This window comes from Pongo abelii, chromosome 11 (assembly GCF_028885655.2).
Source record: "Pongo abelii isolate AG06213 chromosome 11, NHGRI_mPonAbe1-v2.0_pri, whole genome shotgun sequence".
Lineage (NCBI taxonomy): Eukaryota > Metazoa > Chordata > Mammalia > Primates > Hominidae > Pongo > Pongo abelii.
Window position 1 is genome coordinate 100408364 of NC_071996.2, and position 23438 is coordinate 100431801.

Below are 23438 nucleotides of genomic sequence, written 5' to 3' on the forward strand. Positions count from 1 at the left end.
GTAAAATTTCAAAAAATGCAGGCTGAAAATCACAAAGAATTTTTTTTTTTTTTTAAAGCTGGTAAGACTTCAGAAAAAAAAAAAAAAAAAAAACTTCTGGACAGGCCAGGTTCAGTGTCATGCCTGTAATCCCAGCACTTTGGGAGGCTGAGATGGGAGGAACGCTTGAGCCCAGGAGTTTGAGAACAGCCTTGGCAACATGGCAAGACCCCATCTCTATTTTATATAATTTAATATATAGTAAAAGAAAAAAAATAACAACTTCTTGGGGAGGTCAATAAACTTATACACGTCTTCTCCAGTGAGCCTAAAATTGTTGTGTCTATTAAAGATTAAATTATGTTAAATTTATATTGATGCTATCTGTACTTTGTACAGATATTTTTTGTTGCTAGTTAATGTCTGCACCAGCACAGACCACTAAGCATTTTGGATAAAGTGGATACTCTAAAGATGTGAGGCCTAGGGAAATCAATGTCAAGTCCACAGGCATCACTTGCCATTAAGGATTTAAAGGTCTACTATATTTTTATATTCACTAGTAAGGATGTTGCTTATTAGCAGGATTCACTAAGGGAGACTTTTCCTCATAGTGACACTAAGGAAATCAATGACTACGACTGAGAAAGACATGCAGGCAGTCAACAGTAAGTTCTGTCTATCTATATCCACAGTTCTATCTATACCCACAGCATTATGTGGAGGCTACAAAAAGCTTTAAGGCAAAACTTCATGCAAACTTGAAACAAATACTCTAACACAAACAACAGGGGATCAAAAACAAAACAAGGCTGGACACAGTGGCTCATGCCTATAATCCCCAGCAGTCTGGGAGGCCAATATGGGAGGATACTTTGAGCCTAGGAGTTTGAGACCAGCCTGGCAACACAGTGAGACTCCATATCTACAAAAAATAAAAAAATTAGCCAGGTATGGTAGTGCATGCCTGTAGCCCCAGCTACTCAGAAGGCTGAGGCAGGAGGATCACTTGAGCCCAGGAGTTCAAGGCTGCAGTGAGCTATGTCAGCGCCACTGCTCTCCAGTACAGGCAACACAGTGAGACCCTGTCTCTAAAACAAAACAAAACAACAAAAAACATACTCAAGAACTGTTAAAAATCAATAGTCATTAACAGAAAAAGCTCTGTAAAGGCCATCAGATGACTTACAAAGTTATCTGGTTCCCCCTGGTTATGATGTCAGCTATATGACCACAGACTATCTTCAGACTAACAAATACTCCCTGAGTACCAGGTACCTAGAAAATTTTATAGTTCAAAATAAATTTTAGGTTGATATGGTAAAAAGAAGGCCAGGCACGGTAACTCACGCCTGTAATCCCAGCACTTTGGGAGGCTGAGAGGGACGCATCACTTGAGGTCAAGAGTTCAAGATCAGCCTGGCCAACATGGCAAAACCCTGTCTCTACTAGAAATACAAAGATCAGCTGGGCGTGGTGGTAGACGCCTGTAATCCCAGCTACCTGGGAGACTCAGGCAAGAGAATCGCTTGAACCTGGGAGGTGGAGGTTGCAATGAGCCGAAATCATGCCACTGCACTCCAGCCTGGGCGACAGAGTGAGACTCCATCTTAAAAAAAAAAAAAAAAAGAATATTCTTTGTGTCCACTGACAATCCATAAACTTAAGTACATAAAATCTTGGTGAAGCACCAAGTAAAATAACCACAATCTAAATGAGCTTATTCCTGGGACTGCTAGAAAACTGAAGCACCAGCAGTTCTCAAAGTATAACCAATAGACCCGTACACAAGTCTTTGAGATGTCTTTCAAAAAGTAATAAAAGTTTCATGTTGTTCATTTCTTTTCATCTCTATTTGGAACTGAAATATACCTGGAAATAGCTAAGAGAATGGAATGACACTAGTAAATTTGGGCAAAGCCAATGCAAGCTTCATCAATTTTTTCACTATTTAAAATAAATGTATATCCTAAATACCACCTCATTCAAATTTGATGTACTACCTTATATCCTTCTGGGAACATAGCATCTAATTCCTCATCGGAAAGTGGGCGATTTCTCTCATCAATTTCTCTTTCCCACCGCCAAGCCTGAAGCTGTTCAGGAGTCATACTCATTATGTGACCTACCAAGAAAAGCAAATTTTTATATAATCTATAGTACAAGACTGTATTATTACATACATTGAGATAAAAGAGAGTTAAGATCAACCCAATTATTTATTTGCTTTTATATTATAAATGCAAACCGAGACTTAAATTTGTGTATCTCCTTATTCTTGCTAGAAGTTGACATTAATAGCACACAGAATACCACAAAGGAAAAAATTAAATAATTTATAGAGAAAAAAACAATTATTTCCAATGAGAGAGTTCTACCTGGAGTAGGGGTAGCCATGTTCATGGCTGGTGTGCCAATTGGTGTCTTTCCAGGGGTCAGAACTGGAGTGCTTCCACCCATCTGACTAGCTGGTGTTTCATCCCACCGTGATTTTCTTTTACTGGCTCCAGGAGTCGGTGTTTCACCAATAGAATCTCCACCTCGATCTGTTCGAGGAGTCTCAGCCCATCCACTTCCATGCCCAGGAGTATCTTTAAAAAGAAAGAGTGAGTAAAACCACAATTTTAATCACTGTTAAAATAATATTCTTTATTCTCAAACAGTTATACTCAAAACTATCAAGTTCTAAAATAGAATATTCCTAAAATGGTGACCCGTTTAAAGTTGTTTGAGACCAGCCTGACCAACATGATGAAACTCCATCTCTACTAAAAATACAAAAAGTAGCCAGGTGTGGTGGTGGGCGCTTGTAATCCCAGCTACTCAGGAGGCTGAAGCAAAAGAATCGCTTGAACCCGGGAGGCAGAGGTTGCAGTCAGCCGAGAGCGCACCACTGCACTCTAGCTTGGGTGACAGAGCAAGACTCCGTCTCAACAACAACAAAAAAAGTAAATTTGATGTTATGTACATTTTTCCATAATAAAAAACAAAGGGTAAGTCAGGCACAGTGGTTCATGCCTGTAATTCCAACACTTTGGCAGGAGATCACTTGAAACCAGGAGTTCAAGACCAGGCTGGGCAACGAAGCAAGACATTGTCTCTACAAAAAAATTTAAAAATTAGCCAGGGACCGGAAGCGGTGGCTCACACCTGTAATCCCAGCATTTCAGAAGGCCGAAGGGGGCAGATCATCTGAGGTCGGGAGTTCGAGACCCACCTGGCCAGCATAGAGAAACCCCGTCTCTACTAAAAATACAAAATTAGCCGGGCTTGGTGGCACATGCCTGTAATCCCAGCTACTCAGGAAGGCTGAGGCAGGAGAATCGCCTGAATCTGGGAGGCAGAGGTTGCAGTGAGCCGAGATCGCGCCATTGCATTCCAGCCTGGGCAACAAGAGCAAAACTACATCTCAAAAAAAAAAAAAAAAAATTAGCCAGGCATGGTGGCATGCCCCTATAGTCTCAGCTACTCAGAAGGCTGAGGTGGGAAGATCACTTGAGCCTAGGATGTCAAGGCTACAGTGAGCAAGACCCTATCTCTAAAGAAACACACAAAATCAAAGGTTACGGCCTACTAACTTTACTTTTACCTAAGGTTCTTCCTTAAATCTTAAACCTCTTCAAGAAGTGAAAAAAATTAGGCATATGATCTGTTCTATTCTTAATCTGTCCCCCAAAAGCAGCTGGTTATTTATACGTGTCCACCCAGGAATAAACAGAACACATTTCAGTCTGTAAACATACCACTCAACATTTCACCCACACACCCATACTCCACTAGAAGTACCTCTCTCCGTTTTCGGGGTTTCATCCCATCTGTTTTTACGAGCACTGGAAGTTGCGCCTCCATGGCCTGGTGTCGCATGGCCTGGTGTATCGCCTCGTCCAGGAGTAGCAGCTCCCGCTGGTGTGTGGCTAGGTGTAGGATCCCATATTTTTGAGCCTGGGGTTGCTCCAGGAGTCTCACTTCCCTTTGCACGACCTGGTGTCTCATCCCATCTTAAGGAAGGAGTATGCCCAGGGGTCTTAAAAAAGCAAAAAAAAATTTATTTCACACACCCACATAGAAATAATTAGAAAATTTCCATAAAATAAAAAACTTTAAACGAAAAATGTTTTAGTTCTATGCACTATAATTAATTAAAAGTTAGAAGACACTTATAGGAAAAGATACTTATAGGAAAAGATACCTACTTTCTAGCAAATGTTTATGATTAAAAACAATGTAAAGTTTCAATCCAAAGCACTGACAAAAGTCCCAGCTTAAAAAAACAAAATATTATCAGTATGAATCTTTGATATGCCATTAACAGCTCTGTGACTTTGGGGGAAATCACTGAGGTTTCTCTGTCTAGATCTGTAATCGAAGGCTTTCAGCTCTAATTACATTAGTACTTCTCAAAGTGGGGCTTAGAGACATATTTAGGGGAGAAGGAATTCATGTGTTCTAAGAAAATAGTCCTGATGATGTTTTGTTTAATTGTGTATGTTTAATTAATATAAGCATGCTTTAGATCACCTATGTAATTTTTTTCTTTTTTTTTTTTTTTTTTTTTGAGACAGAGTCTCGCTCTGTCACCCAGGCTGGAGTGCCGTGGCGTGATCTCACGGCAACCTCTGCCTCCCAGGTTCAAGTGATTCTCCTGCCTCAGCCTCCTGAGTAGCTGGGATTACAGGTGCCTGCCACCACACCTGGCTAATTTTTGTATTTTTAGTAGAAACAGCGTTTCTCCACGTTGGTCAGGCTGGTCTCGAACTCCTGACCTTGTGATCCACCCACCTCGGCCTCCCAAAGTGCTGGGATTACAGGCGTGAGCCACTGCACCAGGCCCCACCTATGTAATTATAACCAGATACCGTCACATGATTTCAATCTTGAGATCAGTTTGTATGTACGGTTACATGTGTACCAAATAATATTACCCTAGCTGATGCTGGCAAGATTAATGAAAAAAGATGAGAGGTGGATTTTCATTTGTTTTTTGACACAGGGTCTCACTCTGTTGCCCAGGTTGAGTGCAGTGGCACAATCACGGCTCACTGCAGTCTCCACCTACCAGGCTCAAGCAATCCTCCCATGTCAGCCTCCTGAGTAGCTGAGACTACATACAGGTGCACACCACCGCACCCAGTTAATTTTTTATTTCTTGGAGAGATAAGAGTCTTACTATGCTGCCCAGGCTGAGAGGTGGGTTTAAGTAACATCAACGGTTCCACAGTGGTTCAAACAGAGAGTAATATTTAGACAACTGACTGCATGTAATAGCAAAAGAATCTCCACCAATAAAGATAGTATCATATCAAAGTAGCATAGAGTTGAGTGTAAAGAAAATAAAATTTGTACTTATATACTGCCTCATAAGTATTCCATAGGATGTGTAATGTACTTTATATATTTGTTTTAAAGTTGGGAGCTCTTGGTCGGGCACGGTGGCTCACGCCCGTAATCCCAGCACTTTGGGAGGCCAAGGCGGGTGGATCACAAGGTCAGGAGATAGAGACCATCCTGGCTAACATGGTGAAACCCTGTCTCTACTAAAAATACAAAAAAAATTAGCCAGGCGTTGTGGCGGGTGCCTGTAGTCCCAGCTACTCGGGAGGCTGAGGCAGGAGAATGGCGTGAAACCGGGAGGCGGAGTTTGCAGTGAGCCGAGATAGCACCACTGCACTCCAGCCTGGGCGACAGAGCGAGACCCCGTCTCAAAAAAAAAGAAAAAAAGTTGAGAAAGTTGGGAGCTCTTATAGACACAACGACTTCATCTACCTCTATGTTTGCAAATTTGCATGGTACCATTAAACAAGTTTAAGACTCAATAGTTTTTCCCTTAAAAACATACTACTCAGGGCCGGGCATGGTGATTCATGCCTGTAATCCCAGCACTTTGGGAGGCCACGCAGGCAGATCAATTGAGGTCAGGAGTTGAGACCAGCCTGGCCAACACGGCAAGAGCCCATCTCTACTAAAAATAAAAAATAAAAACAAATAAAAATAGCTGGGTGTGGTGGCGCACACCTGTAATTCCAGCTACTCAGGAGGGTGAGGCATGAGAATTGCCTAAACCCAGGAGGCGGAGGTTGCAACGAGGCAAGATCACGCCACTGCACTCCAGCCTGGGTGAGAATGAGACTCTGTCTCAAAAAAAAAAAAAAAAAAAGATTTTACTATTATTCTATTATCTATTGTAATTCCTATAATTATGATTAGGGTACAGTTGTATTAAATGAACAGAATTTTTTAAAAAGTCCGAGTCTCTGATTTATTTATTTATTTATTTTTTTGAGACAGAGTCTCACTCTGTCACTCGGGCCAGAGTGCAAGGGCACGATCTCGGCTCCCTGCAACCTCTGTCTCCCGGGTTCAAGCGATTCTCCTGACTCAGCCTCCTGAGTAGCTGGGATTACAGGTGCCTGCCACCACGCCTGGCTAATTTTTTGTATTTTTAGTAGAGACAGGGTTTCACCATGTTGGCCAGGATGGTCTCGACCTCTCAACCTCAGGTGATCTGCCCGCTTGGCCTCCCAAAGTGCTGGGATTACAGGCGTGAGCCACCGTGCCTGGCCAAGTCTCTGTAGCTTTTATAAGAAAGATATCAGCATATCAGCTCTCATGCCAGGCGCAGTGGCTCACATGTGTAATCCCAGCACTTTGGGAGGCCGAGGCGGGTGGGTCACCTGAGGTGGGGAGTTTGAGACCAGCCTGGCCAACATGGTGAAACCCTGTCTCTACTAAAAATTAGCCAGGCGTGGTGGCAGGCACCTGTAATCCCAGCTACTTGGGAGGCTGAAGCAGGAGAATCGCTTGAACCCGGGAGGCGGAGGCTGCAAGGGACCGAAATCATCACTCTAGTCTGGGTGACAGAGCAAGACTCTGTCTCAAAAAAAAAAAAAAAAAAGAAAGAAAGATATCAGCTCTTGTGTCTAGTTACGTGCATACAGTTAAACAATTACCAGGAGGACAAACTTCTTTCTCTTTCTCAAACTTAGTACTGAATGTCATCCATAGAATTAAAGTTACTAGTTACTTGGCTGGACATGGTGGCTCATAACTGTAATCCCAGCACTTTGGGAGGCCAAGGTGGGGGGATCACTTGAGGCCAGGGGTTCAAGACCAGCCTGGCCAACATGGAGAAACCCTGTCTCTACTAAAAATACAAAAATTAGCTGGGCGTGATGGCACATGCCTATAATCCCAGCTACTTGGGAGGCTGAGGCACAAGAGTCACTTGAGTCTGGGAGGCACAGATTGCAATGAGCTGAGATTGCACCAATGTACTCCAGCTACCCATGGGTGACAGAGCAAGACTCTGTCTCAAAAATTAAAATTAAAATTAAAAATAAAGCTAGTAGCTACTTATATTGAGCAGAACCAAATCCCTCCTACATATAACCAAGCAAATGAGAAGTCTTCACCTTAAACTAAATTGTTTAGAAATTATGTATTAGGTTTTACATATCGCAATTCTGGGTTTGGGAAAATACTGCATGATCTGATAGGTTTTTTCTTGGTTTGTAAGTTAAATCTATAGCAGTCTAGGCTAGAGCTAATAGTGATTTAGACTAGGATGGTAAAGGCAGAGATCAGGAAAAGTGGCTAGCTCCTTAATATATTTAAAGGTGATGCCAAGAAAATGCATATGGGTAGGATATGGGGTAAGAGAATAAGGAGTATAGGATGACTCCCTAAATGTTTTTTTTGTTATTGTTGTTCTTGTTTTTGTTTTTGAGACAGAGTCTCGCTCTGTCGCAAGACGGAAGTGTAGTGGCACGATCTCCGCTCACTGCAACCTCCACCTCCCGGGTTCAAGTGATTCTCTTGCCTCAGCCTCCCAAGTAGCTGGGATTACAGGCGCCCGCCAACATGCCGGGCTAATTTTTGTATTTTAACTAGAGTCGGGGTTTCACCATATTGGCCAAGCTGGTCTTGAACTCCTGACCTCAAATGATCCACCCACCTTGGCCTCCCAAAGTGCTGGGATTACAGGCATGAGCCACTGCACCCAGCCCTAAATGTTTTGCTTGAGCCAAACAGACACAGGAAAGACCAGGGGAGCAGGATTGAGAAGAGATGTATGCGAAGGAAATCAATAATTTTCTTTTAGAAATACTGATTTTGAAATGCCCATTGAACAGCCAAATAAATATGTCAGGCTGAACAAATACGCAAGTCTGTGGAACAGAAGCAGAGGACAGATTTATAAGTTTGGGAGCTATCTTATACAAATGGTATAGAAAGACAAGAATGAGATCCTAGGGATTGAGCACAGATGGAAAAGTCCAAAAGACTCAGCACTACTATAACACCCCAAAGTTCAGAGGTAAGAAGAATGAAGATCCAGCAAACAAGACTAAGGAGTAGTAGCCACTGAGATTTTGAGGGGAAGCAAGAAAGAGTAAAACCCACAGACTGAGAGAGAAAAGGGTATGAAGAAATGTCAAATGTTCTTGATATGCTAAGTCATATGAGAAATGAAAATACACTTTTTAAATTTATCAATTAGGGGCCAAGTGACCTTGACAAGAGATTTTAGGTGGAGTAGACTAGAACTACGTAAAAAGACTAGAAATTACGTAAGACTAGAACTATGTAAGCAGAGAAAGCAAGTACAAACAACTCATTCAAGGCATCTGTGGCTCATGCCTGTAATCCCAGCACTTTGCAAGGCTGAGGCAGATGGACTGCTTAAGCCCAGGAGTTTAAGACCAGCCTGGACAACACGGTGAGAACCCTGTTTCTACAAAAAATAAAAAACTAGCCAGGCATGGTGGTACGTGTCTATAGTCCCATCTACTTGAGGGGTTGAGGTGGGAGGATCATTTGAGCCCAGGAGGTGGAGGCTGCAGTGAGCTATTATTGCGCCCCTGCACTCCAACCTTGGCAACAGAATGAGACCCTACCTCAAGAAAAAAAGAACAAAGCACTTTGTTCTAAAAAGATACAGAAACAGGATTGTAGCTGAATGAGGATATGAATGAGGGTTGAGATGTTTTCTGCAGGTTTTTTGTTGCTATTAAGACAAAGCATGGTAAAACATGTTTGCTGCTGCTGATAATCTAGTATGGAGAAAAAAATTAATGGTACATGATGAGAGTCTCCAAGAGGGGAAGGGAAATGGTGCATAAGCAAAAGAGTAGCTTTAATAATTTATTTATTTTGAGACAAAGTCTCACTCTGTTGCCCAAGCTGGAGCACAGTGGCGTAATCTCAGCTCACTACAACCTCCACCTCCCGGGTTCAAGCGATTCTCCTGTCTCAGCCTCCCAAATAGCTGGGACTACAGGCACAGGCCACCATGCCCAGCTAATTTTTTTGTATTTTTAGTAGAGACGGGGTTTCACTACGTTGGCCAGGCTGGTCTTGAACTCCTGACCTCAATATCCGCCTGCCTTGGCCTCCCAAAATGCTGGGATTACAGGCGTGAGCCACCGCACCCAGCCACTTTATTTTTCTAGCAATGATTAAATATTTTCAGGTGCTTTCTAAAAAGTCAATTTTAAAGACCTTTCTATTCAGGATAATGACAAACATAATAAAGGCACATATGACAGTTTAACATAATTAGCTACTTTTATGCAGCACTTATATCTTTTAGTCTGCAAGTATATTATTAAATGATAGAAAACATCTAATACAACCATTTCTAAAGAACTAGGAAATACATTTCTAAGAAAGATTTTACAGACTCCATTGTTTTGTTTTTTTGAGACAGCATCTTACTCTGTCACCAGGCTGGAATGCAGTGGCACGATCATAGCTCACTGCAACCTCTACCTCCTGGAATCAAGGGATCCTCCCACCTCAGCCCCCACCACCCCCCATACCCCAGTAGCTGGGACTACAGGCATGCACCACTATGCCCAGCTAATTTTTTTTTTTTTTTTTTTTAATAAAGACAGGGTCTCCCTCTGTTGCCCAAGCTGCTCTCAAACTCCTTGAGCTCAACCAATCCTCCCACCTGGACCCCCAAAGTGCTGAGATTATAGGCATGAGCCAATGCATTCAGCCTCCAAAACAAATGTTTAAAAAAAAAAAAAGTAGGAGAGTAGACTCGCCAAGGGAATGGAGTAGCATTGACTATATGCTGCCTGTAGTGAGGGGCTTAAGTTATCTATCTAGAAGATAAGGAAGACCACTATATCATACTCAACCTCCACAATGTAACATACCTACAGGTCTGTATTTAATATTCTAAAAAGAACTTTCCTTATTCCATGATATGGACTAAATTGCATGCCCCTCAAAATTTGTATGTTGAAGTCCTAACCCCCAGTGTGACTGTATTTGGAGACTGGGCCTTTAGGGAGGTAAATTAAGGTCAAATGAGGCCATGAGGGTGGGGGCCCTAATCTAATAAGACTGATGTCCTCATAGGAAGAGCAGGGACAACAGAGCTTGCTGGCACAGAGAAAGGCCATGTGAGGACACAGCAAGAGAGCCCTCAACAAACACCAACCCTGTTGGCACTCTGATCTTGGATTTCAAGCCTCCAGAACTGCGAAAAAAATCAATGTCTGTTGTTTAAGGCACCCAGTCTGTAGTATCTTGTTATGGCAACCCAAGCAGACTAATACAGTCCATAACAGAAAAAAAATTTTTAACAGTAATAACAAAAAACAAAAAGAAATTACCTCTGCCTGATCCCAACTTGATAGTTTTTTGGGAGTGGCACCAGGAGTCTGATCAGCTGTTTGATCCCAACGCCGTTTTCGTTTTGATGGAGGCTGGGACGCTGCTGCTCCATTGACGACTTTTAGTTCTCCAGCTTTAGCTTTTTCTGCTAGCTGTTGCCTAATTTCTCGCTGAAAAAAACAGTATTTACCTTTAAAATGCTTTCAATATATTTTTCTACCATTAGCGCAATCATTTCCACTTAACATCCTATTTTATACTTTGCTCATTCTCCTTTCTATGGTACTGGTGATCTCCTTTCTATGCTAGCTGGTTCCATAGCCTGTGTGTCTTTATTTCGTTTTACATAATGCCTTTCTAAACAAAATATAAGCAAGTTCAGAATTTGTAACATAGCACACTGTAGTTTATATACTGGAGGTGAAGTAAAATCTTCAGTCAACAATGGAGAACCATAATGCTTCCACTGAAAAATAGGGTTTTCTTCAAAATTCATATAAATAGCAATTAAGACTATGGAACAAGATAGAAAAATGGTAAAAGATAAAAATAATAAAATTGATTTATACTGACAAATTATGTAAATATGCATAGTGATAATGGATGCACATTTAATTCACTCTGTACTATTAAAATGGGGTTTTACCATCCCATTTAACTCATTCAACATATAAAATCTATTATATATTCATAATAGTAATGGAGGAGGCTGGGTACGGTGGCTCACACGTGTAATCCCAGCACTTTGGGAGGTTACGGCAGGCAGATCACCTGAGGTCAGGAGTTCGAGACCAGCCTTGCCAACATAACGAAACACCACCTCTACTTTAAAAAAAAAAAAAAAAAGAAATACGAAAATTAGCCAGGCATGGCGGCGCACACCTGCAATCCCAGAAACTTGGGAGGCTGTGGCAGGAGAATCGCTTGGACCCGGGAGGCAGAGGGTGCAGTAAGCTGAAATCACACCACTGCACTTCAGCCTGGGCAACAAAGCAAGACTCCGCTCAAAACAAACAAACAAAAAGTAAGCAGTTATTAGACAAAATGGCATAATCTCTGTAGGCCAAAAGGAATTATTCAAAATTCTCCACTTACATCCAAACTGAAACTTACAGAATCTCACACTGAACTCTTTGACTTTTCCCTAACATACTGGGTTCAGATACACACCATCAACCTTCTCCGCACAGAAACCACCCCTGTAATGGCCAGGCACAGTGGCTCACACCTGTAATCCCAGCACTTTGGGAGGCCGAGACAGGCAGATCACCTGAGGTCAGGAGTTCGAGACCAGCCTGGCCAACATGGTGAAACCCCATCTCTACTAAAAATACAAAAATTAGCTAGGCATGGTGACACACGCTTGTGTTCCCAGCTACTCAGGAGGCTGAAGTGGGAGGGTAACTTGAACCTGGGAAGCAGAGATTGCAGTGAGACGAGATCACGCCACTGCACTCTAGCCTGGATGACAGAGTGAGACTCTGTGTCAAAAAAAAAAAACCCCTTGTGAGACACATACATACATACATATACAGCCAAGGGGCCCAGGACTAGAAAAGGATATAGAAATGAAAAGTTTTACTTGGAAGGTGGTATAATTTGGGGGTAAGATTCTTTCTCAGTTAATTTTTATTAATACTATTAAAATATTTGTGCAGCAAATAGCAAAAAAGAAACCTATCAGCCTCTCAATCACAACTGTATTTACATTCTTTCACAACCATTAAAACAGGAAACAGGTTTACATACTTCTTCTTTAGTCAAGTGTTGTTCTCGCATTACATCCATGTAAGTCCTAGCATTCATTTTAGGATCAGGGGTCTTCCCTCCTGCAGAAAAGAACAGCAACAGGAAAAAGAGTACAATAAATAAAAAATAATCAGGTTCAACTGATTTATCTGCCCTGCTCTAAATATTATGTTATTCCATAATCATTTAAATTATTTTTTGATGGAAAACTTTAATAATTATACATCTTACTTTTTATTGAGTTTGCTGATCAATTTAACCTGTTTGAACACAAACATCTACAGCAGTTTAAAACAAATATTTTAATGCATATAAAAACAAAATGACAGCACAGTTTAGAGTCTTCAGAAGTGATGGGTTCCTGGGTTGCTAATCCGGAATACGTACACTTTCGTGCCTTTGTCTCCATCAGCAGTTCTGACTTCAAGCAGCAGAATAGAAGCCTAGAAAATTATCTCTTTACCATTAGTAACACTTTGGAAAGATATTTATATTCAAAACATTACCTGTTGCAAGCTGTTAAAATCCTGACTACAAATAACTATGACTAGATAAGTTCTTCATACAGTGTTCTAAAACAATTGTAGTTTAGAAAATCTGATTTTAAAAATATACCTATAATCTTATTCTGATGTCACGTTACTAAAAAGGGCTTCATGCTTTAAGTTTTGTTGACCCAGAAAACATATTTGTATTTCTTAGAAAGCATAAATTAAAACTGGAAACATATTACTTTAAATATATTACTTCTACCAGTTATTATGATGCACACAGAAGCAACGTGGTGTACAAAGAGATGTGTCAGTCTCTTGGTTAAAGTTTCAGTATTTGCTTTTCAAACTTCAAAATATCTTACAGAAGCCCAAACAGTATATAACAAGATTCACAGAGGCACACTATGCTTTAGAAATGTGGTAACTAGCTATACAAGTAGTATAGCATCACAATTTAGGAAAAAATAATAAAATTCTAAGACATTTCCTATGCTGAAGATCATGCCCAATTGGTAGTGTCATTCTTTCTGACACTAGCTCTGATAAGACTTCCTTTGGAATACTTTTTCACCATAATCTAGAGAGGATGTGTTGAACTGCACCCTTAAGAATGCAGACAGGACTGGCATATAGCAGTACTGCTGTAGGAAAGAAATTAAGGACAGTTAGTATGGGCCTGTGAATTCTGGCATACATGTTTAAATCAATTACAATTATGCAAGTAAAAAAAGAATATCCCTACTAATTCATGCAGGCTGAAAGTCTAGTATGTAAACCTGCAGCAGAATCTAATTTTAAGAAACAGGCACCTAATTTTGATTTTGAAACTCACTCACCTGAGGAAAGCTTCCATCAGGCTCACTATGCCCCTTGTGCTGACTTGCACACTAAAATTAGCAAAACAGACTCCAACTATTAAAAATATCAAACTCTTTGTATAAATACTTTTGTTTTAACTTTAAGTATGCTTAGAGCAAAGTAGGTGCCTTTACTAAGCTATATTTAGAGCACTATGGGGGGAGCTCTAGTGTGAGAAACAGTTTCTCAAGGGTAACAATCCTAAAAATCTAGGATTTGGAATGAAAACTTTCAATAATTTGAAAGTATTTTGAGCAGAAAAATACATTTGTTCCAAGTATAGAAAGCGTACCCAAAACAAAAGTAAAAGTAAAACCTTTAACCCTTTGCGTTTCTATGGCATTGGCTCATTTTTTTCTTGTCCTTCTACCTGGAAAGAAAACTTGCATTATAAAGATGAAGAATATGGCATCTGTGACTTCAACCACATCTATACAAATCTATAGTAAGGGGGATTTTTAAAAAGAAAAGCAAATTCAGAAGCATGCCAAAAAAAATCAAAGGGCTAAAGACAACTTAATACAAATAAATTTCTGAATACTTATAGAAAAGTGGGAAAGAATTACCATCTGCAAAAGGATCAAGACGCTCTGGGGAAATTATCATGGTCCGCCTATGCTTTTTGTATTCATCTTCCCGGTCTGCAATCTTTGGAGGTCGGTGCTCAGCAAATGGATCATACTGAAAAGAGGTATGTCTCACTTAATATCCACTTTATTAAAATAACAAAGCAGAATATCATAAACAAAAATCAGAACACTGTAAAGCACAAACGTTTAATACACGCCTACTAATATTCTGTACCATTTCACAGATAAATGTTAATATAAAAAAATAAGGCACACGGAAACAAGGTAATATACATATCCACATTTCCATAGTTCAATGCTTCATTAAATGATTACAGCCAGGCATGATGGCCTGTGTGTATAATCTCAACTACTTGGGAGGTTGAGACAGGAGGAATGCTTGAGCCCAGGAGTTTGGGACCAGCCTGAGCAAGACAACAAGACCTTGTGTCAAAAAAAAAAAAAAAAGATTACACCTTTACAAAATAAGTTATTATTTATAATTATCCTTAAAGCATCCTAAAATTTATGGGTTTCTATGGGAACTCAGACATTCACTTTTCTTTAGCTGAATAAACTATGCTTTTAAAATAAAAGGTCACCTGTTCTGTTGACTGTGGTATATCATTAAGCAATGCCACAGGGGCATGATATCCTGGCTTCTTCTGACCAAGCAAACTCGTAGATGATGAATAGTCATCGTCATCCTGCAATGAAAACCCCCCAAAAAGCCACAAACAAAATGTTAGAACTTAAAAATTAGAAAGAATATGCAAAGATTCAACATGAAATCAAAAGATCTATTGACAGTGTGATGTCTAAGACCTCCTTCATAAAACTTAGAAACACAATTGGTCTTCTTTCACTTCAAAAACCTATTAAATTCAATTCAGTAAAGTTATCTTTACTTTTAATATGATTAAGCAAGGAATATTTTCTATAGACGTCAATTAAGATAAAGTAGGTATGGACTAGAAAAACCTGTGCATTTAATTTTTTCACAGAAGACAAAATGTTTTTTCAATTTGATAACTACAGCTTATTTTAGAACTTTCTACTTTCTTTTTCTAACTCATGTTTTTTAACACAATTTAACAACCATAGAAACAAATATTTAATTTTAAATGTATTTGCCCCTAGTAGTATGTTTAAACAGAACAATGTTATACTGCTACTTTTCTAGTATAAAAAGTACAACTGTTTGGGAGGCCAAGGTGGGAGAATGGCTTGAGTGTAGGAGTTTTGAGACTAGCCTAGGCAACAGAGACCCGGCTGGGCAAGGTGGCTCACATCTATAATCCCAACACTTTGGGAGGCCGAGGAGAGGGACTAATTGGGCCCAGGAGTTCAAGACCAGACTGGGCAACATGGTGAAACTCTGTCTCTACCAAAAAAATACAAAAATTAGCCAGGTGTGGTGGTGTGCATATGTAGTCCCAGCTACTCAGGAGGCTGAGGTGGGAAAATTGCTTGAACTCGGGAGGCAAAGGCTGCAGTGAGGCATGATCTGGCCACTGCCTTCAGTCTGGGCAACACAGCAAGACTTTGTCTCCAAAAAACAAAACCACATACATAGTGAGATCTCTTCTCTATTGTAATAAAAATAAATAAGAAATAAAAAGTGCAACACGGGGTAATTCTCCAGATCTTAACACCTCACTTATTTTATTTAAAGATAAAGTGACAATTTCCCCCTCAGCTTCTGAAACATATAGCTATCACTTTCTTTTACAATTAGGGTATGAGACCCCCAAATAAAGCGCTAACTAGTCCATGACTGGCTTCTAGAAATTTCACCTTTTGGGACTTTTAAATTTCTCTCAAGAAAAAAAAGAGGAAGAGAGCCAACTATAAAGTAAAATGTGACTTGAATTTCTTAAAAATAACCAGTTTGGCACCGCATGTTCTCACTCATAGGTGGGAACTGAACAATGAGAACACCTGGACACAGGATGGGGAACATCACACACCGGGGCCTGTCATGGGGTAGGGGGAGGGGGGAGGGATAGCATTAGGAGATACACCTAACATAAATGACAAGTTAATGGGTGCAGCACACCAATATGGCACATGTATATATACGTAACCTGCACGTTGTGCACATGTACCCTAGAATTTAAAGCATAATAATAAAAAAAAAAATATATACATCACCTATCCAAAAATTTAAAAAAATAAAAAATAACCGGGCGCGGTGGCTCACGCCTGTAATGCCAGCACTCTGGAAGGCCGAGGCAGGTGGATCACAAGCTCAGGAGATCGAGACCATCCTGGCTAACATGGTGAAACCCCATCTCTACTAAAAATACAAAAAATTAGCCGGACATGGTGGCAGGCATCTGTAGTCCCAGCTACTTGGGAGGCTGAGGCAGAGAATGCTATGAACCCTGGAAGCAGAGCATGCAGTAAGCCGAGACTGCATTCCAGCCTGGGCAACAGAGTGAGACGAAAAAAAAAAAACAGTTTGATAATCTATATACACAAAATAAAGTTTATCTGTAACTGAATCACCAAATTTGGAGTTTGGAATGGTCTGATAAAATATAAGCTACCTGGAATACATAAAAAATGCTTTGAGGGAACAGATTTCAAAATGAAAGGCAGTCCTCCTCCATAGGAATTCAAACAGACATGAAAAGCTCATGAATATCAGTACTAAGAAAAATTCTAGGCCGGGCGCAGTGGCTCAAGCCTGTAACTGCAGCACTTTGGGAGGTCAAGGCAGATGGATCACCTGAAGGCATGAGTTCAAGACCAGCCTGGCCAACATGGCGAAACCCCATCTCTACTAAAAATACAAAAATTAGCCAGGCATGGTAGCAGGCGCCTGTAATCCCAGCTACTTGGGAGGCTGAGGCAGGAGAATCACTTGAACCCAGGAGGCAGAGGTTGCAGTCCACTGCACTCAAGCCTGGATGATAGGGCGAGACTGTCTCAAAAAAAAAAAAACAAGAAAAGAAAATCCATTCACATTAAGATACCAACAGGAGAAAAACAGTATCAAGTACAAGTCAGTAATCAAATCACAAGGACAAATGGCTATTTACAATTAAGTCACTTCTCACACAGGCTACTCTAGATAGAGCTGATAAGTAACAGTAGGGATTTACTTTACTCTTTACTTTATAACGTTAATGGCTGGCAGGTACTTCACTGGATAAACAAACTAGTCTTTACCATAAATTCTCAGAACAAAGCATTTCCAGTGAAGTTTCTGAACCTTAGAGAGGATACCTCCAGTAGTTTTATCCTCTAAAAGATCCCAAAAATGTTTCTCCAGATTAAACCAGATGGCTGAAACAAAAGTTATTCATATTTCTTGCTCTATCAAAAAAATAACTGACTCTTGTACATAATTTGTAACTTACATCTTCAAGTTCAGTTGCAGCAATTGATGTCACATATCCAGCAAATCTGCTGTCACTTCCACCATAAATTTCCTGGTCATAATAACCTGTAGAATCGAGGCCCACTCCTTGAGCTTCATCAAGAGCTGCCTTCTTGCCTTGAATTTCTCGAATCTGTGCTTCAATATCTATAAAAAGATAATACAGACTTTCTTAATTTCACTTTCCAAAAGAACTCCCAACACAATGCATTTCTTTACCAGGTAATTATCAAAATACTCTCTTAAATACAGAAAATGTACAATAATTGCACCATATAAGAGACCAGTAATCACAACAGTAAGCATGCTCTAGAAATTAAACCATGATAGGCTGGGCGCGTGGCTCACGCCTATAATCCCAACACTTTGGGAGGACGAGGTGGGTGGATCACTTGAGGTCAGGAGTTCGAGACCAGCCTGGCCAACATATAGCAAAAGCCCGGCTCTACTAAAAAATACAAAAAGTAGGTGGGCATGGGGGCATGCACCTGTAGTCCCAGGTATTTGGGAAGCTGAGGCAGGAGAATCACTTTAACCCAGGAGGCAGAGGTTGCAGTGAGCCGAGATCACACCACTGCACTCTAACCTGGGTGACAGAGCAAGACTCTATCTCTCAAAAAAAAAAAAAAAAAACCGTGACAAAATATCATCTAACATATAACCCAGCTTCAAATTTCCCCAGTTGCCCTAGTAACAGCCTTTATAGATGTTCTTTTTTAACCCATGATCCAATCAAGCACCATATACTCCATTTAGTTGTCACTCTCTTTGCTCTTCTTTAAATACAGACTAGTCTTCCATTTTGTAGTCTTTCCTGACACCAGGTTAATTTTGCAAAGTAATGTTTTGTTTTAATAATCTAAATAATACATAGATGTATAAAGAAATAGTTTCGATTGCAAAAGATTTCTATGGCCTGACAAATAGCTGTTTAAATTCTTGCCAGCCCATGCTGAATTAAGCCCTTTGACACCAGGCACTTTTAAAAAGCTTACTTGCTAGCTGGGCGTGGTAGTCCACGCCTATAATCCCAGCACTTTGGGAGGCCAAGGCAGACGGATCACCTGAAGTCAGGCGTTCGAGACCAGCCTGGCCAAGATGGTGAAACCTCCTCTCTAGTAAAAATACAAAGTTAGCCAGGTGTAATGGCGCACGCCTGTAGTCCCAGCTACTCAGGAGGCTGAGGCAGGAGAAGTGCTTGAACCCAGGAGGCCAAGGTTGCAGTGAGCCGAGATCACATGCCACTGCACTTTAGCCTGGGCAAAGAGCAAAACTCATCTCAAATAAATAAATAAATATATAAATAAAAATTAGGCCAGGCGCAGTGGCTCACACCTGCAATCCCAGCACTTCAGGAGGCCGAGGCAGGCAGATCACCTGAGGTCAGGAGTTCAAGACCAGCCTGGCCAATGTGGTAAAACCCCATCTCTACTAAAAATACAAAAATTAGCCGGGCATGGTGGCAGGCGCCTGTAATCCCAGCTACTCGGGAGGCTGAGGCAGGAGAATCGCTTGAACCCGGAAGGCGGAGGTTGCAGTAAGCCGAGATCACGCCATTGCACTCCAGCCTGGGCGACAAAAGCAAAACTCCGTCTCAAAAAATAAATAGATAAATAAATAAATAAAAATAAAAAATAAAAAAGCTCAATTGCTAGCTGCATGAATCAAAAGATAAAGATTCAAATAGCATCCTGTATTTGCAAAACCTCCCACCCCCCAGCTAAGGGAGAAAGCCCTCTATAGTTCCTCAAGATAGATGTGCAGGATAACAAAATGTCCTTATCTAGTCTAAGGCACAGCTGGGTCACATTTCCACGTAAGAAAGGAACAGGAGCAGGTCTCAGAAACTGGAGGCAAGACACGGTAACTCACGCATGTCATCCAAACACTTTGGAAGGCTGAGGTGGGCGGATCACTTGAGCCCAGGAGTTCAAAACCAGCCTGGGCGACATGGCAAAACCCTATCTCTACAAAAAATACTAATAGCCAGGTATGCTGGCAAACCTATAGTCCCCTGCCACTTAGGGGGCTGAGGTGGGAGGACTGTTTGAGCCCCGGAGGTCAAGGCTGCAGTGAGCCACGATTGCTGCCACTGCACTCCAGTCTGGATGAGAGAGAGACTGTCTCAGAAACAAAGAAACAGAAAGAAAGAAACTCAAAATGATAGAATAGTTTTAATGCTGAATTTAGCAGCCCCATTTGTGATCGGATCTCAAAATTATTATAGTGTGTTGTGTTACACAGCACCACTACATGTGCACAGATGTTACTTTGTCCCCAAACCATTACAGCAGCCCAGGCAGCCAGAAATATCCTCACACGAGCAGGGTGGTTCTTTTTACTATGATCTCTACTTTTATTTCTGTTTGTAGTTTTATATTTTGAAAAATTTAATCTACATTTGCCCCACTCCCACCCCCTTTGGGCATTTTCTTTTTTTTTCTTTTTTTGAGGCGGAGTTTTGCTCTTGTTGCCCAGGCTGGAGTGCAGTGGCTCGATCTCGGCTCACTGCCAACCTCCGCCTCCCAAGTTCAAGCCATTCTCCTGCCTCAGCCTCCCAAATAGTTGGGATTACAGATGCCCACCACCACGCCCAGCTTCAGGCTTTTTTTTTAAACCACAGGTGCATTTATCACTTTTACCTAAACAGGTTTTTGTTAAAGAACCACAAATGCTACTTCCACAAGGATTTAGGTAAGAAACAAATGGGTGAATCAGGACAAACAGTCTGCAATCTCCTCTACAGCATTAGTCTAAGGACCACCTACAAAGAAATGACCTGGTGCATCTGTTACAAAGGTGGAATCCTAGGTCCTGGATACATTAACTCCGAACCTCCAACTCAGGCTGAGCCCAGGATTCTGCATCATTAACAAACACCCTAGGAAACTATTTTACCTGGCCCTTCATCTCTCCCATTTCCAACCCCAGCCCACCCCCTACCAAATTTTCCAATTTAGAGCATCATTTTATACTTTTCTCTACCTCATACACAACTAAAAAATAGGAAAGGGGTGCTGTTTTATAAAAACTGCACACTACACATATTGTGCAACTTGCTTTTTCCCCCTTATCAAGCATCTCTCTTATTTTCCGTCTAAAGAACTTTTCCAACCTAAAGTTTCAGCAACTAGTTCCTCATTTGGATAACACTTATTCAGGAACTAATTTCAGCTACTGAATTTTACCTATTGATTTTATGTACCTGCTGATTAGCATCAGAGTTTTCCAATTACAAAGGTTCATAAAATACTTAAATAGTGTTGGTATGAAATCTGTGTAAATCATGACTAGGTTCTTATTAAAATTTAGTAAAATTACCCAGCCCAAAATCTCCTGGGGCTATGCAGCTGTTTGTAGTTAATTAATCCTAAGGGGAGTTTATTACTGAACTTCTTATAGGCAGTACAATTAAATGTTTATATGCAAATGAGGTATTGTTTTCTGTCTGCTGGAAACTGGATATAAAGTCCAAAAAGCTAATGGGCTTTGTTAACACACTGCAAACTGCAGCACATTTACACATACACCATGCGATCCATAAAATTAAGATATCAGATTCCATAAAACTCAGCAGCTTATTATGCAATTCAGAGAACTAAAAACTCAGAAATTTCTTAATAAACTATGTGCCAAAATACCAAACATAATACACCCAAATATTTATGAGCAAACAAATTATTACCATGACATTCATAAATAAGGTAACTTTGTATCTGAGGTTTCATTTTCAAAATAAATAAATAAAAAGGTGGGAAAAAATACGGCAGAAAATGAAGAACTGATAAAGCTGAGCAGTGGGTTAGTGTTCATTATATTTTGTCCTATTCTCTTCTGTATGTTAAAATATTTCATAAAAGGTAATCTGGGCCAGGCATGGTGGCTCACGCCTGTAATCCCAGCACTTTGGGAGGCCGAGGCGGGTGGATCACGAGGTCAGGAGTTCAGGACCAGCCTGGCCAAGATGGTGAAACCCCGTCTCTACTAAAAATATAAAAATTAGCCAGGCATGGTGGCGGGTGCCTGGAATCCCAGCTACTTGGGAGGCTGAGTCAGAGAACTGCTTGAACCCCAGAGGGAGAGGATGCAGTGAGCCGAGATCGTACCACTGCACTCCAACCTAGGCGACAGAGCAAGACTCCATCTCAAATAAATAAATAGATTAATTAATTAATAAAAAGGTAATAAGGCTGGGCACTTTGGGATGCCCACGCAGGCAGATCACTTGAGTTCACAAGTTCAAGGCCAGCCTAAGCAATATGACGAAACCCTGTCTCTACAAAAATTAGACAAAAATACAAAAATTAGTCACTACAGGTGCACACCTGTAGTCCCAGATACTCAGGAGGCTGAGGTCAGAGGATGGCTTGAGCCCAGGAGGCAGGGGTTGCAGTGAGCTGAGATCACACCACTGCACTCTAGCCTGGGTGTTAGAGCCAGGCCTTGTCTCTAAATAAGTAAATAAATAAATAGGTAACCTGTAGAAGTAATTAAAAGTAATTTTCCAAATTTTTCTCTCCCCTATCCATGCCAGCCAAGGTTTGTAAAATTCCACTTCAAATTTTGTATCTCTGGGAATGACAATGTTGTCTCTAACTCCGTATTTTCAAAGCCAACACTAAGTTACAGCCTGGTGTGTAAGTATTCCTATAATTTCTTAAATATAAACTGACTAAAAATGTGCAAATAGATCATTTCTGACAACAAATGATCAATGCATAAAACTGCTTGGCAACTGGCTGAGCACAGTGGCTGACACCTGTAATCCCAGCACTTTGAGAAGTCAAGGCAGTTGAATCACTTGAGATCAGGAGTTCAAAGCCAGCCTGGCCAACATGGTGAAACCCTGTCTTCACTAAAAATACAAAAATTAGCCAGGCATGGTGGTGGCACGCCTGTAATCCCAGCTACTCAGAAGGCTGAGGCATGAGAATCGCTTGAACCTGGGAGGTGGAGGTTGCAGTGAGCCGAGATCACAGCACTGCACTCTGGCCTGGGCAACAAGAGAATCACTTGAGTCCGGGAGGCAGAGGTTGCAGTGAGCCAAGATCACGCCACTGCACTCCAGCCTGGACAACACAGTGAAACTCCACCTCAAAAAAAAAGGGGGGGGGGCGGTTGGCAACTATGAAAATAAAAAATGAGAGAACATACCAAAATGAGTAACCAGAGGTCAAAAACAATGAAGACTTGAGGCAAAGAAACGTCTATGCTAATAATCTCTTCCAACTTCAATTATGACCAACATGAACAAATCCTGTTCCAGCCTAATCCCTTCCCAATTTGGACTCACAGTTCAATACATTCAGATGTGAAGACAAAGAAAAAAGGGATACTGTCTGCTAGTGACTAAGCAAGAAGAAACTAGGACCTCCTATTGGCCACACAAAACTGCCAAAAGCTGGCACTCTTTAACACATTTAAACCCTTAAATATTCCAATTTCCACACTGTTGTGCATATCAATAGTTTCTGCCTTTTTATTACTGGGTAGTATTCCACTGTACTACAGTGTGTTTATCCTGTCTCTAGTTGAAGTACATCGAGCTGTTTGCAGTAATTACAAGTAAGGCTACTGTAAACATTTGTTTAGAGGTTTTTGTGTGAAGACAGGTTTTAATAACACTAGGGTAGGCCGGGCACGGTGGCTCACGCCTGTAATCCCAGCACTCTGGGAGGCCGATGTGGATGGATCACCTGAGGTCAGGAGTTCGAGACCAGTCTGGCCAATATGGTGAAACCCCATCCCTACTAAAAATACAAAAATTAGCTGGGT

General features: G+C 40.9%; 1 protein-coding gene across 2 annotated transcripts in view; it reads right to left on the reverse strand.

The window, feature by feature from the left end:
* SF3B1 (splicing factor 3b subunit 1) overlaps nt 1-23438 on the reverse strand; it is a 46020-nt gene that overhangs the window by 14109 nt on the left and 8473 nt on the right. For both annotated transcript variants that reach the window (XR_010136070.1, XM_024243192.3), the window contains exons 2-9: nt 17644-17810; nt 14878-14982; nt 14273-14387; nt 12355-12434; nt 10605-10775; nt 3766-4003; nt 2358-2570; nt 1983-2104 (exon numbers count right to left, since the gene is read on the reverse strand). Coding sequence is in view for 1 of the 2 variants with exons in the window: in XM_024243192.3 (XP_024098960.2) it covers nt 1983-2104; nt 2358-2570; nt 3766-4003; nt 10605-10775; nt 12355-12434; nt 14273-14387; nt 14878-14982; nt 17644-17810 (1211 nt within the window). In the remaining variant the exon portion in view is untranslated. The remainder of the gene's footprint in view (nt 1-1982; nt 2105-2357; nt 2571-3765; nt 4004-10604; nt 10776-12354; nt 12435-14272; nt 14388-14877; nt 14983-17643; nt 17811-23438) is intronic.